Source organism: Jatropha curcas, chromosome 3 (assembly GCF_041381405.1).
Source record: "Jatropha curcas cultivar XTBG-Jc1 chromosome 3, XTBG_Jcur_1.0, whole genome shotgun sequence".
Taxonomy (NCBI): Eukaryota; Viridiplantae; Streptophyta; class Magnoliopsida; order Malpighiales; family Euphorbiaceae; genus Jatropha; species Jatropha curcas.
In genome coordinates this window covers 27,823,059-27,841,557 of record NC_143153.1, presented here as the reverse complement: position 1 = coordinate 27,841,557, position 18,499 = coordinate 27,823,059, and the positions used below count along the sequence as shown (strand labels likewise).

Sequence of the window (18,499 nt, the reverse complement as noted above, 5' to 3'; positions counted from 1 at the left end):
TTTCTCAAAGTCTCTAAACTTTTCGATAAGAATAGTTTTTTTGTATGGAGGGAACTAATTATGAAAAATATCTAAAGAAATTTATTTTCCTCTGCTTGGAAAATAAGAGGAAAATATTGAATGGAGTAAAATTTCACTTATTTATCACTAGAGACCATATGTTTTATATTTATCTAATTTTGGAGAAAATTATGAAGAAAAAAAAAAGAGTAATTTTTATTAAATTACTTGAATACCCAAATTAAATAATAAATTTTAATTCTTTCTTAAATACTCATTATTTATATATCATAATTGTCAATTTTTAATAATTTTTTTGTTAAAAAAAAGTCAACTTTCAATGTTTTATAATTTTGTTCTTTGTAAAGGAAAATAAATTTTCTTTTCTTTTTTTCTTTTCTTTATTATATCGAAATAGCTGAAAAGAAAATTGAAATTTTCTTATTATTTTCTTTTATTATTTCTCTTTTTCTCTTTCCAAACCAAGTTTAGCACTCTAAAGTTGATAATAATTTTTTAGCCATAAGATTTTGGGACTGACTCGTCTAAATTAAATCTATAAATTTAATTTATGGATTTATTCAAAAATTAAATTAACGAAAAATATCTTTTTATTCAAATGAGATACTTCTATTATTCTCAGAGAAAAAAGAGATAAAAATGAAAAATTTATTAAAAAAAATTTCTATTTTAATTTGTTTTCAAACGCGTATAGGCAAGTTCAGAACTAAGATTTTAGCCTAACCGTTGGGAAGTCTCGAGTGTTGTGGAATATGGACTTCATAGCAAGGGACCTAGCAAACTACGACGTTTTTTGTTTCCATCGGACGCAACGACAGCGTATGACTCATTCAATTCTCCTTTCTTATAGGGCTATGGTGTCCCAAACCACGTAAACTGAATATCCCGAACTGAAACTAATCTTCCACCTTGTAGAAACATCAGGAGAAAGAGAGACATGGAGGAAGAGGAGCATGAGGTGTACGGTGGAGAGATTCCCGACGTGGAAGGCGACATGGATCCTCACAACGCCGACGTAGATATGGCGGCCGCCGATGACGACGCCGTCAAGGTTTTTCTTTCTGTCTCTCTCTTTCGATTTCAGTTGTAGAAATAATAAGAACCCTAGTGATTGATTTAATCGATCTTGGGGATTCTGTAGCTAAAACGCATTTAAATATATCACTTGCATATAATTCCTTAATGATTCATGTCTGTTCGACAATGATGTAGGAATTGGATGAGATGAAGAAGAGGTTGAAGGAGATGGAGGAAGAAGCGGCGGCTCTTCGTGAGATGCAAGCTAAAGTAGAGAAGGAGATGGGTGCTGTTCAAGGTGTTGACTTCTTTTTTATCGTCTTTTGCTACAAGTTTTTTCCCCCCAATTTGTAGAGGAATTTCGATCTACTTGTCTGTCCTTATTTGATTACTCGGAATTTTGATAGGCAAACATAGTCTTATTAATTGGTTATTTTGGTTGTTCCTGCTGCTTTTGATTGTTGAGTATACAAGTTTGTTGATGTCAAATATGTAATTCTTTCTTCAAATTTCTTCTTGTCGTCTATAGCTGATCTCTTATTTCAGTTTTTGCTTGTTTGGAAGTGTAAAACTTATATTTGTTGCTTTGCTGCGTCGTCTGTATACAGATCCAGCTAGTGCAGCTGTTAACCAAGCCAATAGAGAGGAAGCGGATTCTCGTTCTGTGTTTGTTGGCAATGTGAGAAAATTTTCCTCTGTTTGGTTACCCGCCTTTTTTACCAATGTTATTTTCCAGTAAGCTTGTTTTAATGTCTAGCTGTGCTCTTATAGTTGCATGGTACTCTGTTTTTTTAGCCCCCAATCAAATTTCTTTTCTCTGTAATGCTTGCAACTTTTTGTTTTTCCCTGGCTAATTTAGGAAACTAGTTCTGCCATTTTTGCATCAGTCATCAATGATTTTCTTTTGAATATGATATCTTAGCTGGTTTTGTGAGTTTTAATTTGCTCCCTAAGTTTGCTTTCTTTACCTAACCTTAAACACGGTCATTGGTTCATTGTGCCTGAATTACTATCCCTCTTCCATCCATCACTATAAGTTATGTAGGTAGAATACTCATGTATGTGGGAGGCACAGCTTCCAGGTTGTATCGATTTATAGGAAAATCAGGATCAGGCACATGCACACGCACATTCCCATGGAAGAAAAAAGAACAGATGGGTTGTAGGTTATTGATATCTGGTACTAAAGTGTAGGGGTTTGTAATAGACTCCTTGATCATCATCCATGTTGGAAATCATTTGATAGGAGTATATGATTTCAGGTTGCTTTTTGCCGGTCTGGTTATGTGTTGTCAATGCACCATTTTATGCTTTTGAAAGCCATGGAAAAGAAGGCAAATTGCAAAGCGGCTCATATAGATTCTAACCTCTTGAAATTTTTTCTTAGTGATTATATAAAACATTCCTATAAAACAATTCACTGGCATTGAGCAAGTAAATTATGGAGATGAGTTAAATGATCATTTGCAAAGTGGCTCATAAGTTCTTAAACTTTTCATTTGTTGAAGAACAGGCATTGCTCCAATCTTGTCTTATATATTTCTATTCATATTAACAAAGTGGGATGGAGCCCCACGGAAAACCATACAGTTGCTTGGTATAGGTTCTTACCAATTGCTATTAATCTCTACTTAATAATTTAATATTTCAGACCTAAAATGATTTTACTGGCCTCTTTTAAATCTGAATATGTTTTTGTCTTTTTCAAGTCAAGGATATTCTCAACCATTAACCAACTCTGAATTGATGAATTGGTAATGGAGGATTACATATGATGAATATAGATATAAGGGTGAGGCTATGAACTTTAGCTGTTGTAAGATTTATTAGTGCTGTGTTCAATAATAGAACAATGTACCAAATTCTCCCCATGCACGACAAATAGGGAAAGGGGAAAAAAAAAGGGAAAGTCATCCCTGCTTCAAACTTCTGGCTCCCTTCTGGTGAGCAATCTATTACAAGTTTTGTATCGTATGTAGACCTCGGTTTTGAGTTTAAGGCTTTGCTCATGGGCTTTGTTTATCATTTGAAAACATTATTTACACTAATTTCCTTGCCTTTTCTGTTGATTTGGATTCTTATCATTCAGAATCATGGTTTGACTTTATGTCTTACTATGATCGCAGGGTTCTCCTTATTCTTCAGGTTCTCTGTTTGTTAGCGCTGGAATAGTAGTACTGTCTTTTGGGGGTGGGCCAAAGTCATTTTTTGCTTTAAATAAGCTTGTATTTAGAGAGAGATTAAAAATTCCTGCATGCTAATAGTGAAAAGAAATGAAAATGAAAACATATTAGTTGAAAAATGAGGGGATAATATGATGAATCTACTGGACAAAAAAAAAATAAAAAAGAGGAAAAGAAAAGGAATGAAAGAACATTTGGAGAGGGAAAAAAAAGAAAAGAAGAAAAGAAAAAAAAAACTATACAAAAGAAATGGAAAAGAAATGGAAAAATAAAAGAAAGATATTGAAAAAAAAGGAAAAGGAAAAATGAAAGGTAAGAGAGAGGAAAAGCAAAGTGTAATAAGAAAATAACGCAAAGCTGTGTTGTTGTATGAAAGCCAACAAGAGGCTTATTGGAGGTTGCTGGAATGCACGAGATGGTATGTAAATTGAGATGCTTCAACCATGGTATGTGAGAACGGAAGTTATTCCTATTGAAGAGCAGAGGAAAGTCAGGACAGGCAATCTAAGTTACAGACTGCAGAGCCTCGTCACTGCTGGTGTTGGTTGGTGCTTCTGAAATGTGTGATCGTTGGGCAAATGTGGTGAAGGGTGTAAGATTGTTGCTTCTTTGTGGTGTCATAATCTCTTGTCTACTACTTATTTTTTATCCAAAATATCAGCAATATTTGGTAAATATGCATTTACTCTTTACAAGTGAACTTACAATGAGTTCTTAAAATGCAAACCAGCTTGTTTTTACTTGTTTGATTCTATTGTTCCCTATGGGCACTTCTTCGTTACGTTTTTCTTTTCGCTAAAGTCTTAATAATATCATAAGATGTTGCAACATGAATTATTGTGTTATTTGAACTGAAGAAAAACAGCTCTTCGAAAATTGTAAATATTTCAAGCTATGACAATTTTGTGAATACAAAATGTCATGCACCTTGTGTTGTCTGTTTTGTTCTCTAAAAGCATTTTCTACATATCAGTTAATTAGCTCTTATTATTATGAGTTGGAAGCACTAAAATTATTGATGAACTTTTCAGTTGAATCGGCTGGAATTTTCTTCAATCATAAGAGCTACTATAAATGATTTCATGTGCTATCTGTTTATCAATGACATTTTAGATGTCTTAACTTCCTATTACTATTGGTGTTTTATTACAAAAGCTCTTTTCTATGGGAAGCTTTGTTATTCGTACTAAATTTAGAGTTTCAGAACTTTTTTGTGTTGCAATTTTTTCTACAAAAGTATATTTATGTGTTTAATAAGTTGTTTTTACTCAGTCTTTATTTATCATGAAAAGACGTGGATTCGTCAAGCAATTGTTGGAATTGTTTGCTAATATTTGCTGTAAGCTTTGAATGAGGCACTATTTAGCCAGTTTCCAGCCCTTGAAGGTGGAATAGAAATCAACAGAGGATCACTACTTGTCTAAAAGAATGCAGCCCATAGATAAAACATATGGACAGGGGCTCATCCTAAATGGTTAATTAAGGCTTTGTTTGATGAGTTGTGATTATCACTAGTTTTTGCAGTGAACTACAGAATTTCAGTGGCTGTAATTGTATTGTTATGCGGAAGGAGAAGCATTAAAGCAACAGTGTAACTGTCTGGTTTATTCAGTGAAGGGTGAAACACAGTGATGCTTTTTTTTCTCTCTCAAGAAAAGAGTAAGAAGAGGTTGGGCAAGGAAGAGAAAAGTGCTTATATTGGTCAGAGGAAAAATGCTCAAAGTAAAGATGAGCTGCTTGAAAAAAGGAATGGTGGTGGTATGATTTGGTGTATGAAAATAGATATCTTGCTACTTTGTAAATTTGTGTTTGAATTTATGGATTTGGGGATAAGAATGAGTGACGCTTTAGAGAGTAAAAGTTTGATGCATGGACTCTGACAAGATGGTTTGGTAGATTTATTTGCTGTTATGCTCCCTTGAGTGATTATTTGAAAATTGCTAGATGTTGTTTAATTTTCAAATCATCACCCAAAAAGATTTGAAAATAGTTGTGAGGCTAATCTGCAGTTCAAAATTTGAATTATGAACTCATAGATATCTTAAATAAAAGTTATTAGTGCAAAAATGTTGAACGTGCTGGATCAGAGTGAAATATTTAGCATGAACAAAACATAGGACACTCTATTGCTTGTTTTAACAAAGTAATAATAGACAAACTATTTCTTCACTCAATGCCATTTTAATTTTTTGATTTTACTAAATCTATATTCTTTGTTTGCATGACCATGAGTCTTGTGAATTGTATCATGCATGTAGCATTGAAAAATTATATGTGAAAAATGATAGCACATGGAATATCTATACTTGCATGGAAATTTTTTGTATTTGTATTCATGTAAGTATTGCTGATGCAACTTGGTATGCAAACCTTGCATTGAATTTCGTCCTGTAGGTTGATTATGCATGCACACCTGAAGAAGTGCAGCAGCACTTTCAGTCCTGTGGTACAGTAAATAGGGTTACTATTCTGACAGACAAGTTTGGTCAGCCCAAGGGTTTTGCTTATGTGGAATTTCTCGAAGTAGAAGCCATACAGGAGGCGTTGCTCCTGAATGAATCTGAGCTACATGGACGTCAATTGAAGGTGAGTCTTTATTCCTTTATTGAATAAATTGAAAAGCTTATCAATTGGGGGTTGGATTGAAATATATTATTTTGCTTTTTAATTTATAATTATTGTTTTTTTCATACATGATATGCTTTCAGGTTTTGCCCAAAAGGACCAATGTTCCTGGGATGAAACAATATCGCCCTAGGCGGTTCAATCCTTACATTGGTTACCGGTTTAGGAGGCCATATGCTCCCCCTTATTTCTACTCCCCTTATGGATATGGGTATGTTTTTTCCCACACTTCTCGTTTCGGTGTGACTGTTCATTTATTATTCATTGCATCACTTTTTTAATGTTCTGCTGCCTCAAATGGTTGCAGGAAGGTTCCTAGGTTTAGAAGGCCAATGCGATACATGCCTTACTACTAGATGACTGTTAACATTGGCGAAGTATATCAGGTGATTGTTTCCATTTGGGATCTTTAGCCTGCCTTGATTTTATTATCCGTTGAGAGGGCAAAAACAGATGCTTTATTGGCATAGGTATTATCGTTGCTGTTATATATAACTCTAGACATAAAAGAGCGATGAAAGTTTTAATTCATAGGTGATCCGTGATGGCATGCCGCGTCCTTATCAAGGAGTTACTGCATTTAGAAGATTTGAATGAGGAAATTTGCATTTGGTATTTTAGATTTGGTTGAAGCATTCTTCTTCTCTCTTGGATTGTACTCTTTATGTTATAGAAACTTTGGCCCTTCTATTTTAACCTACCACATTTCAAATTAAATAAGAGAATTTATACACCTGTATTAACAAAAGTTAAAATTGGCAGTTTGTGTTTTGTAGGTAACTGTTGAATTTATATAATGATACGAATAATGGTAACACTGTTTCATCGATTAGTTTGTATTTTGGATTTGCATGTTGGGATAACGAATGCTTTATATGGATTTTTTTTTTTTTTTTTTTTTGATTCATACATTGCAAGTTTTGAGGATAATCCTCAATTTTTTCTTCTTTAAAACCGTTACACTGTTTTTGGGTGTTTTTGTGATTGACAAGAAATAGTTAGGTATAATTCATGAACTGGTAAAAGAAAATTACAATTATTTGTGCCTGGATGTTTTGAAAAAGGATCGAAAATACTTAAAAATACTTTAAAGTTTTTAATTAGTATATCAAGAAAGATCCAGGAGAGGAGAGGAGAAAGTGATGGATGATGACTTTAATTAGGTTGGCTTTATTGGTCGTGGTGTGGCCTTTCTCATGATGGGTTTCAACCAGAAATAAACATTAAATCAATAATTAAAAGTGAAGTATTTTGTTCGTTTTGGTTAAGTCATGATTAAGAAAGTTCAATTGTACTCGAAGAAAAATGAGAGAGCAGAAAGAAAAGTGTGAAGGGGAAGGAAGATTTCGTTTTTTGAGTTTGTCTTATTTATGGATTTTGAAAATTTAAGTCGATATCATAGGAGAAGAATTATAAGATTATGGTGATATTTAATGATGAAGTTTTACTTTATACATTAAAGATATTATAATGAATTTTAATTTATGAATGAATTTTTAATTCATATGTTGATAATACCGTTATAATGACTTTATTTTTTTTAAATTTTTTTCTTAATAGAATGGGTTTCAAACAGATTTAGAAATGAGAATCTTCAAAAGAACTTTTGAGATGGATTTGCGCATAGATAGTGCAAATTTTATGGATATTCACTCCATTTTCATCCCTATTTGTTTCTTTTGATATGTAAACCAAGAAATTTGTTCCTTAGGCACTTTATTATCTTTTCCAAGTTTAGGTCATCATTGAAGTCATCTCAACTAATTAAACAAATTAAAATCAAATTTAACCAGAAACCCACTATAAGAAAAAAGAAAAAAATAAAAAATAAAAAACAGCAGTTCTAACATTATACATGTTATAATTCATTATGAAACATAGACTTGGTTTATTTCTTCCCTTGAGAATGAAACAGTACTTCAATCCAAATACATAAATACATAAACTTCAATCGAAATTAAGACTAATAAGATTCTAAAAGTTCATCTCCAGCACCTTGTTTTAGTAGCTTCATTCAAGAGAGTGCTGCATCAACCATGTTTAGCAAAAAATCCAACAACATAAATCAGTTGATCGAAATGATACAAGAAATTGTTCGACGGGGGATCCCAAAGTTTTCAGTTATTGGAAAGAATTGATGTGCTGAAATGGCAATACTCGATGGCTAAAACACAAGAACTTTTGTACTATGCATGGCAAACTTATTCCCTACCAAACACATTGAGACTTCTCTGAATAGTAATAAAAAATAAGTGACCTTTGGATTTGTCTACTGGCTTAAGGCAAGCAAGCGTTGGGTTCCAATCCTCCTTTTTCTAAGTCGCTCTGCAATGATAAATGCTAGCTCAAGAGATTGAGAAGCATTGAGCCTGGGATCACAATGTGTGTGATAGCGTGAACTTAAGTCGTCAAAGGTTACTGTCCTAGACCCACCAATGCACTCAGTCACATTTTGGCCAGTCATTTCTAGGTGAATTCCTCCAGGGTGGCTTCCTTCTTGCTCATGGACATCAAAGAATGCTCTAACCTCAGCCTGCAAACAATTACATCATTATGAGCAGGAGTTGAAGCAGAAGAGGGTGAAGCGAACAAAAAAGGTTGTACTTTTCGTTCAAGCAAAGCCTTCTTGTGAAATTTTTGCCAAGCAAGAGAAAATAAAAATTTTACTTTGAATTTTTTAACTTTTTGTTCTCTAAACCAACCTGGCTGATTGATCTGTATCATGTATTCAAGTCAGGTAAATCTTACGAAATTATTGATATTTTGACTGTGACATGCCACATGCCAAAACCACTGGTTGGTGATATATTTATTAAGAAACTTATTATTAGGCATTAGCCACTCATATGATCTTCCCTACTCAAACGGAAACCTATTTCATAAATAGTTCATGACTTGCTGATTCACCAAAATCAGTCTTAAATTGATATCACAATGTAGCATCATGATCCTATGAACTGCAAGCCAACTACTTGAAGCACATGAAAATACAATTGCTAACAATTATGAAATTTTCATCTTAGTTTTTTTCCACGTTCATCTTTTTCTTAATTCCTTAGTATTAGCATAGGCTTCCATTTTTCAATTTGTAATATTGTTTAAATTGTAGTCAGATGCTCTGGAGTCTAATTTATGGACTATATAATCAAATGAATCAACAAATGAATCTTACCAAAATTGCATCAAAGGGGCGTGTTTTTAGTCCACATGGTGCCTTAATGGTGTTCCCGTGCATTGGATCACAGACCCATGTCACGATTAGTCCTGCCCTGCGTACTGCTCTGATCAAGTGAGGAAGCTTGACTCTCATGTTCTCAGCACCCATTCTGCATATGATTGTTATCCTACCGGGCTTGTTGTTAGGATTCAAAATTTCAATGAGTTTAACCAGCTCATTTGGATCCATTTTGTTGCTCACCTGCATCACAAGTTTCACTTTCAGCCTACAAAATTTTGCTGGCACACAGAGACAACTAACTCACATTTGCTTGGACATACAAAAAGAAGCGGGTATTAGGAATTTGTTTTGATACACTATATATTAAGAGTTAAACGTAGGGCTTGAATTCAACAAAATGTTAAGATTTGGTAGTATAATAAATGAAGAAGGATCGATCGCTTCAATAAAACTTGCATTGAAGTACCTTGATTCCAAGAGGGTTTGAAATTCCTCTAAGGAACTCCACATGGGCACCATCCAGCTGACGTGTACGCTCTCCACACCAAAGCATGTGAGCAGAGCAATCATAGTACAAGCCAGAAGTAGAATCTAGCCTTGTAAGAGATTGTTCATAGGGCAAAAGCAAGCATTCATGGGATGTCCAGAATTCAGTTGTTGTCATGATAGGGTGTTCAACTGTTAGTCCTGCAGCAGCCATAAATCCCAAGGCCTCATCAACTCGGTGTGCCAGTTCTTGGTACCTATCAAAAAAGACAAGCACCAACCATGTTAAAGCTGTAAATGACTTACTAACTTCAACTAAAAACTCCAAAAAATTACAATTTCCAAGAATCATTTCTTTAAGATACAATTAAAACAGATCAATATTTCTCAAGGTAAATTTAGTTAGCATATAGTATAATATATACCTATCTCCTTGCTCACTGTGCTCTGCAAAATCAAGATTCCACTGGGTAACTCTTTGCATGGCAGCATATCCTCCAGTGGCAAAGGCTCTAAGAAGGTTAAGAGTTGCAGCAGATTGGCAGTAAGCTCTTATAAGCCTCTGCGGGTCTGGAATTCTTGATTTCTCATTAAAAGCATCTCCATTAACATTGTCCCCTTTGTAACTTGGCAATTTTACTCCGTCTTTTTCCTCAAATGCCTCTGATCTAGGCTTTGCAAATTGCCCTGCCATTCTTCCAACCTAGAAAAACCAATCCTACAATTGTCATCCCATTGACATAATATAACAAATTCAAACTCTTATTCTTCTTTAAAAATCAATATCACACAAGCCCACCATCCAAAACTTATTCAATTTAATTTGAAATCCTATATCAAAAATATATCAATCATCAAAAAAAAATCCTCCCACTTAAAAAAAATCATATATTCTAACACAGAAAGTAAATAATCAATTATTAAAATTAATAATCGTCCTAAATAAATACTAAAAGAAAAGATCAAAGAATCTAAAAATGTATCTGACCTTAATGATAGGCATTTGGCCACCAAACATAAGCACAACACCCATCTGAAGCAGAATTCTGAATGTATCCCTTATATTATTAGCACTAAACTCCTTGAAACTCTCTGCACAATCTCCACCTTGCAATAAAAACGCATTCCCCATAGCAGCCTCAGCAAGCCTCTCCTCTAAACTTCTAGCTTCTCCGGCAAAAACAATTGGCGGAAACGCCTCAATAGTCTTCAACACTGACTCTAATTCATTTGCATCCGGATATTCCGGTAACTGCAAAGCTTTCTTCGTTTTCCAGCTGTCAACAGTCCACTTCCCGGTGGACGCCGGAGCCACAGCTGAAGATTCCTTAACTGCGACAGAATTCTTTCCAGGCTCGGCCGCACGGATGGCGGTAATTGAAGGAAGAGATCTAGACCTGTTAGTAGAATTAGCGGGAAAAAGTGAGAACAGCGGTTCTTGCCGTTGGTGGCGAGAAATGGAATGGGTGGTGACATGGAGAGACTTGGAGGAGGAACAGGAGAGAGTTGACAGAGCCATTGTCGTTACAGGTTTCTGTTTGTTTACACAGAAAAGGCAGGAGGCTCTGGTAAATAAGAGAGAAAGAAAGGTGGGGTTTTTATAGGGGTTTTAAGTCTGTTGGTTTGGTAGACTTCAACGGTCAAAGGAAGAAGGAAGGTTGTTAGGAAAAGACGGGTAAGGGCTTATCCGTAAATAACTGGGGTTAGATGCAATGGAGAAAACCAAACCAGTCACGTGGGGGAAAGGAGAGGGTATTTTAGTCAATAAAAAGGTCTGAAATGAGATAGGGGTATCTTGGTAAATCAATGGGATCAAGGTTTTCCGTTATTAAAAACCTACCTAACGATGGCTCCACTTATAATTCATTACAACCTACCAAATTTAGCTCTACGTTGGCGTCGAAGTACAAACAAATTGTCAGTCACGTACGTATTTATCATGTCTAAATTAGTAATTACATGCTGTGAGACTTGCCGGTGCCATGTATTAGTAAGGGAAATTAATACCAAGTGTGGGGGTGTAAATGAAATTATTATTTTATCTCTATTATTTAAGGAAATTACTCTAACATCTCTCAAGGTTGGATAAATTACCAACTCCTTTTATTCAAAAAATCTCATATTTATTACAGTTAAATAAATAATTAACAGTAATTCAGCAGTAAATATAAGAAATTAAATAATGATAATATAGTAAATGTGAACACCAATAGCTAAATATTACATATATTTAACAGTAAAAACTAGTGGTTTCAAAATAGAATAATTAAATAATTTAATAGGCATAGTTCTTATGAGTTCGCGTTAATTATTTTAAATTTTAAATTTTAAATACTAAAGTTGAACAACTATAAATATTTCATTTAAGCATTGATGATTCACAATTACTATATATGTGTATTTGATTGCAAAATTTTTTAATTATTTAATAATTAAAGTTACAGCTAAATAGCAAATGATAAATAAAGACATCTTTTGACATGATTATATGGTAAGTTTTTGTATTTATTTACAATTAAAATTCATATTACTATATATATTCATTGTAAAATGTCAGAAAAGAAATATTAATAATTATGCTCGTTTGTCCCTTAATCAAACAACAAACAACAGTAGCTGGGTTACCAAATTAACAATAGGTAAGGTACATTTCATGCTTCCAAATTAGCTTTATATATATATATATATATATATATATATATATATATATATATATATATATATATTAAATACATATTAGATAGAGTGATTGATCTTTGTTTGATATGAATGAATTGGAAATATAAAATTTTATGATTACAATTTATAAAATTTAATTTTTAAAAATAAAATGAACATCTTTATTTATACTAAATATTATTTTAGATAAACTTTACCTAAAAAAAGAAGGGAAAGAAAGAAAAAGAGGCAGTTAGCAAACAAGTCAACCTTTTTTTTTATTTAACCATTCGATGCTTAAAATTTATTAACCGGACTAAATCGGAGTCAAGCCGAATAGGCCACAAAAAGAGCAAAACACTCCCTTCTGAATATACTTCAAACTTGCAAAAATACTTCAAACAAACAAAACATCAATAAATCATGGTCCCTAGCTTCCTTGTATCCACTACCATACAAATACCCTTTTTTTTTTTTCTTTAAGCAGTAAAAGAATTCGTTTTCGCATTTGATGAGCTTAAAATTATTTGTATCTTAGTATAATATCTACAAGTCATTTTTAATAAATATGGTTAGTTATACGAATTGTGTTAGTATAAACTGGATTTGAACAACTTAGTTACGAGTCGGCTCAACTCATTTACACCCTAAATAAAATTTTATTTCTTTAATTAACTATGGTTTAATTGTTAAGAAGGTGGGGACTAAATTTCAAATAAGCTAGTCCACAGGATATACCTAACAATAGTTTAAAAGTAAAATAATAAATAAACAATTTTTTTTTTTTTTTGGCTCTAAACTCCCTATGTCGATACAAAATTCCAACCTGAGTCATATTAACAAAATCCAAAAATTCATGTTAAGATTAATAGGCTATTAGCAACAGGAGTATATTGATTTCAATTTTATCAGATTGATGATAAATTATTATAAATAAAATTTTTAATTAACAAAGCTGCAAATGAATCATAAAATTATAAATTTAAAATGAATATAACATTAAAAAATTAAAAAATACGTTTAAAAATTAGATTTATAATATTTATTGTGTGCTAAATTCTAATTAATAATGAAGAACATGTGAATGATGTGGAGTACAAGCTTGGCTGTGATGTTATTTTGATAGGTACTTTTGATGGTCCTAAATGTCATTTCCAATTCACCATCCCCTTTGCGGGACATTGTGGGGTTTCTGATTTTGATTTCATACAGTAACTTAAATTTTTTAAAAGTTGATTTAATAATTTTATTTTATAATTTTTTTTAACAAGGAAAAAAGCAATCTATTTAATCTAGGATTATAGTTTTAGACTTCATTCATTTTTAGGTTCCAATTATTTCTAATTAGTAGACTTTTGATTTTGTTTTCAATCAGGTGTGTTCCGGTTAGTCTTTTCGCTTACGTGAAGGGTGAGAGATTTCAAATTCGAGTTCTCTCTCAACTATAATTATTTTTATTATATAGTCTGTAGTGTTATTTCGGCGATAAAAGCATTTAATGAAGTAAAAAAAAAAAGATTTATTATTAATTGTAGCCCTTATAGGTGCCTTTTCTCCTAGGACTCCAACCGGCATTTCCATATTTATTTGGCAAGATATCCTAACCGACAATCTCATATGTGTTAATGAATTGTAAGTGGCAAATATTCAACAGTACTATATTTCAATGTTTAGGAAAAGATTTATCTTCCTTTCAATTATTTGAATATCGGACCTCAATATTTAAATAATGTAATAAAGTGTCTCTATTGTTTAATTCCATTAAAAGCCTAAGTAAGTAAGCTAACCCTCAATTGACTATTAGCTATAGCTAGATTTATCTTTTTTTTTTTTTTTAGAGTAAAAGAATTTATGTTACTATCAAATAGAAATTAGGATTAACGTTGAATAAATAAATTGATTAAAATATTATTTTTTATTTTTTTTTATTGCATCATGCGGTAGCTCTATCCGTTTATATAAATGAAATTATTTCATGTTTGGTGACTTTATAGGTAAAATTCACCCATTCTGATTTAATTAGCATGTTTGCTGCTACCAACTTTTGGAATCAAACACTATCTCTCAAAAAAAAAAAAAAAAAAAAAAAAAAATTCTAACACCTAAACACTGTTCCTCTGTTTGCTCTATTGTTCTTTTGCATCTCTTTTTAGTTTTTAGAAAATGTTTTATTAGAATATGTTTTTGGCAATTAATTCCTGTAAGTGTCCCCAGAATTGCAAATATAAAATCTATTTATTCTATTAAATTATGTATAATTTATAAACAACCTCTAAATTATATTTACAGTAAATTTAGCTTAACTAAAATTGATTGACTTTGCTATAAATAATAATTTATAGAATATAATAAGAATTTTATAATTAAAACAAAAATATATTGCAAAAAAAACTCTTTGTTTTTATTTGTAATAATTAATAATTCAAACAATAAATTTATCATATTCATACTATAACTTTTTAATTTAATTTTCAATAATTAATAACCACATAATAAATTGATGTGGCATTTTGTTATTTTTAATTATTTTTAAATATTTTTAATTTTAATTATACTTAATTTAAAGAAATTCTCATTGTATAATTATAGAAATCTTTATTTTCTTTTTCCAATATTGTAAAAATCTTATTTTTTTCAATAATTAATAAATATATCATAAATTTATTGCATACTCCTACTAATTTGTAGAATTTTTAATTCTAAAAAAGTGGATCTCTTCATTTCTTTTTTCCAATGATTAATAATCTATAATATATTAAAGAGTCAACTATTTATTAATATAATATAATATAATTAATGATGAAACTCTTTAATTTCTTATCCAAATAATAAATTTATTATAATAATGATAAAATTCTTTAATTTTTTTTTAAATTAATAACCTCATAATAAATTTATTGCACCCATTTAATTCAACTATATATACCTTCAATCTCTTCTAACATTACGTATGTTATTTGTTTTATCGTATTGATTTCCTTTTTTTGAAGGAATCATATTAATTTACTTGCATTCTTCAATCAACTTAATGCAAATTAAGTATTTTTATTTTTTTAATTTATTAAGATATAATTGTGTTGTTATGTAAATTGATATAGATATTTATAGATACTAGTCTTTTTTATGACGTGCATTACATGTTGACTATTGAAACAACCCGAATTTATAATTTCAAAGATTTTCTAATTAAATTTAATGTACCGACAGCCTGAAAATTAATATTAATATTTTAGTACGAATACTGTGAGAAACCGAACCGAAAACCGATTGAAAAAGTCAAAAACCATTGAAAACCGAAGATTTGGGCCGAATCGAACCGGTTCGACCCAAACCATCTAGAATTTTCTTCTTCCTCTATTTCCAGCACACGCCTCATCTCTCCTCACCCACTCACTACGCCTCTGACCACCTAGCAACACCATAGCGCCACCACTCCTCCTCCACTTCCTCTTTCCTTCTTCTTCTTTTCTTTCTTTTCTTTCCTTTCCTTTTCTTTTCTTTTCTTTTCTTTCTTTCTCCTTCCTTCTTCCCTACTGTTGTGCTGCGCCTGCAAAGTTGGAGCAGATCGACCACCGCTCGCCGCCGCAAGTCGCACCTCCACAGAGCAGCTCCACGTCGCGCCGGCAAGCTCAGAAAGTGACTGCTGCTCCTCTGTCGCGCCTGCAGCAGCACCACAGCCCTGTCAAGGCGCCACTGCCACTGCTGCCGCTCCAGCACGTCGATCGGTCGCCTCCGCTGGCGTCACAGCAGCTCTGCCGCTGCTCCAGTGCACCTCCGGCCACCAGCCTCCACCTGCTCTTCATTCCGGCACGTGTAGCCTCCGTTTCCGGTCAAATAATTCCAGCAGCTATATTTTTTTTTAGGTATAATTAAATAGATAATTAGCTTTAGTAATTTTAGATAATTAATTTAAATATATTTTAGTTAATTAATTTAATTTTATTAATTATAGTTAATTAAAATTTAGTTAGTTTAATTTTAATAATTTTAGTTAATCTAGTTAATGTTAGTAATATTAGTTAATTAAATTAATTTTATTATTTGTAGTTAATTAATTTAGTAATGTTAGTTAACGAAATTAATTTTTGTTATCTGTAATTAATGAGTTAGTTAAGTTTAGTTAAGTTAATGTTAGTAATGTTAGTTAATTAAATTAAACTTATTACTTTGTAGTGGATTAATGTAATTAATTTAATTTGGTAAATGTGGGTAGTTAATAGCCTTGTAATTTTAGTGTTGATTTAATTAAGATAGTTTAAGCATAATGTTATTGTGTGGTGATGTTGAGATTGATGGAGGATGGAAAATTTGATTGTTTGATTGACCGATGGATAGGCTGTGTGGTTTGGAAATATTAGATATATTGTTGATATTTTAACAGGTGGATAGTCCAATTTTTAGGGGAGATGCTGCCGAAATTTCGGTAGAAAATAAAATAAATTTTAATAGAAAATAAAATAAGAAATAAAATATAATTCAAACGAAAACAAATAAAATAGAGTTAGATAGAACGATAAAATTTTAGTACAGAAAAGAAATTAGATATCGAGATTAAATTACGTAGAAAAATTTAGAATATAAAATAAAACTCTTAGAAGGGAAAAGAGATATTTTATCTAATATAATTATTTTCTGGTGTCATTCTTTTAATTTCTTAGATCGCCCGGGTCCATCTAGTGCTCCTCCAGGACAGAATCAAAGTTAGGATTTCGCTCTCCATCACTGTGAGTAATAATAAATAATGCATATCAATATTGCATTTGCATAGTAATTATTTACTAGATATATATTATGTCACTATTACTATATAATTATATTTATGATTGTACAATTGGATGTATTTGATGTATTACTTTGAAAGCATTGTTTGATTACTTGTGCTGTGCTATACGTTGCCTTGTTTGTGTGGAATTGGGATGAAGTGGACCACCAGGGGTTTGTGAGGACAGTCTGTGATATGGATCCGGTTACGATATGATACTTGACCGTCGGCCGGGAAAATGGGAGATCGACGCCCCCTTGTGCACCTGATGATTTAGATTATATGGAAATTCACAGGATGGCTTCTTGTTGTTACGCACCTGACAACCTAGATTTGATTGTAGCTCGCACGGTGGCCTCCTGTTGTGAGCACTTGACGATCTAGATTGAATGGAGACCACCGAGTTGCCTCCTGTTGATATAGAAAAGAAAAGAGAGAATGGAAAAACAATGAGAGGACTGGTCAGTGAGGATTAGACCAGTTGGCCGTATGGGGGATCGGCTCCCTGGTGCACATGTACGAGAGGGCGAGCCATGTGTGAGGACGGCTCGTTGGGGTTTCAGGTGGTGCCACTGACTAATTTCCACTTACTTGATTACTTGAAGGTGACATTACTTGTGGGTGCTAGTGTTGTGCCATATGAATGACTGTAGTATGCTCATTTTAGAATATTAGGGTGCATTTTGCGTGACTGTGTGTGGTGTGTATTATTTATTATTATTCACTGAGTTGCAAAGCTCACCCCCCTTCTCTCCAAACTTCTCAGGTAGTAGGAAGTTGCTGATCCAACTGAAGCTCTGTCATTTTCTTCGCGGAGCTATAAAAGTAAACTTATAACTTTTGTTATTATAAGTTGAGAATTGTATTATTAATTTTCATATACTACTCTAGTTTCAAATTATTGTTGAACTCCGCAGTTGTAGGGTCGTATATTTTCAAATGGGCTTACCGTAAGTGTTACCTTATATATGGTTTGTGGTGTTATTAGGTGCAGGTGAATCAGTATGCCATATTATGAATGTGATTGATTATGATTAGGCCCAAAACTAAACTTGCTTGTGATAATTAAAATTGGGCCGAATCATGTGACATTTATATCCTAACTTGTATGGGCCTACTATTCCTATTAAATAGTGTCCTATGCTTGAGTTGAGTAGTTTAGGCTTATTACGAGTCTCGGGGGCCTTAAGCTTACCTAGGCCCTAGTGCCGGTCCGGCCCACGGAATCGGGTCGTGACAACTATGCTCGTTATATATTCATTTTTTTATTTTATCTATATAATATTAAAACATAAGTTTTTGTTTAGATTAAAATAACTATAAGTGGTTAATTTATATTGCACTTTGTCATACAAACTATTTGTAATGCTACTTATGTACTTAATTCTATTTTTATATGATGAAATGGTCTCAAACAAAATTGATAATTGTAATCATTTTTGCTAAAATAGCAGTATTACTTATCAAGTGTATTAAATAAAGGAATATATGCAATACACATAAATTTTTAAAATCTCAAAAAGTAATCGAAAACAAAAATATATAGTTTTAGTTTTTTTTTTTTTAGTT

At 32.3% G+C, this 18,499-nt stretch overlaps 2 protein-coding genes and 1 long non-coding RNA gene across 4 annotated transcripts; 2 read left to right on the top strand and 1 right to left on the bottom strand.

The window, feature by feature from the left end:
* Positions 1-848: 848 nt before the first annotated feature.
* On the top strand, positions 849-6,678 carry LOC105641635 (RNA-binding (RRM/RBD/RNP motifs) family protein). Of its 2 annotated transcripts, XM_037636951.2 has the most exons (7): positions 849-1,072; positions 1,234-1,336; positions 1,647-1,717; positions 5,616-5,807; positions 5,930-6,057; positions 6,154-6,232; positions 6,381-6,678. In XM_037636951.2, exons 1-6 carry the CDS (start codon positions 959-961, stop codon positions 6,200-6,202), a joined length of 657 nt encoding a protein of 218 aa, XP_037492879.1. In that variant the 5' UTR covers positions 849-958; the 3' UTR covers positions 6,203-6,232; positions 6,381-6,678. The 2 variants fall into 2 exon arrangements, with proteins under 2 accessions (XP_037492879.1, XP_089575901.1); XM_089719775.1 differs by having other exon boundaries at positions 853-1,072; positions 6,154-6,678.
* Positions 6,679-7,710: 1,032 nt separating this feature from the next.
* DHS1 (3-deoxy-D-arabino-heptulosonate 7-phosphate synthase 1) lies at positions 7,711-11,096 on the bottom strand. Its single transcript, XM_012226219.4, has 5 exons — positions 10,499-11,096; positions 9,936-10,213; positions 9,491-9,767; positions 9,019-9,264; positions 7,711-8,379 (listed from the first exon to the last, which is right to left on the bottom strand). Exons 1-5 carry the CDS (start codon positions 11,027-11,029, stop codon positions 8,116-8,118), a joined length of 1,596 nt encoding a protein of 531 aa, XP_012081609.1. The 5' UTR covers positions 11,030-11,096; the 3' UTR covers positions 7,711-8,115.
* Positions 11,097-15,547: 4,451 nt separating this feature from the next.
* On the top strand, positions 15,548-17,895 carry LOC105641633 (uncharacterized). The gene is made up of 3 exons (XR_016319905.1): positions 15,548-16,031; positions 16,827-16,892; positions 17,697-17,895. It is a non-coding gene; the product is annotated as an uncharacterized LOC105641633 (long non-coding RNA).
* The last annotated feature ends 604 nt before the right edge of the window (positions 17,896-18,499 follow it).

Excerpts from the sequence above, each read along its gene's own strand:
- LOC105641635 (XM_037636951.2), top strand. The coding sequence starts at position 959 with ATGGAGGAAGAGGAGCATGAGGTGTACGGTGGAGAGATTCCCGACGTG. Across the intron at positions 1,337-1,646 it reads GGAGATGGGTGCTGTTCAAG|ATCCAGCTAGTGCAGCTGTT; the intron begins GTGTTGACTTCT and ends GTCTGTATACAG. Across the intron at positions 5,808-5,929 it reads TACATGGACGTCAATTGAAG|GTTTTGCCCAAAAGGACCAA; the intron begins GTGAGTCTTTAT and ends ATATGCTTTCAG.
- DHS1 (XM_012226219.4), bottom strand. The coding sequence starts at position 11,029 with ATGGCTCTGTCAACTCTCTCCTGTTCCTCCTCCAAGTCTCTCCATGTC. Across the intron at positions 9,768-9,935 it reads CACAGTGAGCAAGGAGATAG|GTACCAAGAACTGGCACACC; the intron begins GTATATATTATA and ends CTTTTTTGATAG. Across the intron at positions 9,265-9,490 it reads CAAACCCTCTTGGAATCAAG|GTGAGCAACAAAATGGATCC; the intron begins GTACTTCAATGC and ends CTTGTGATGCAG.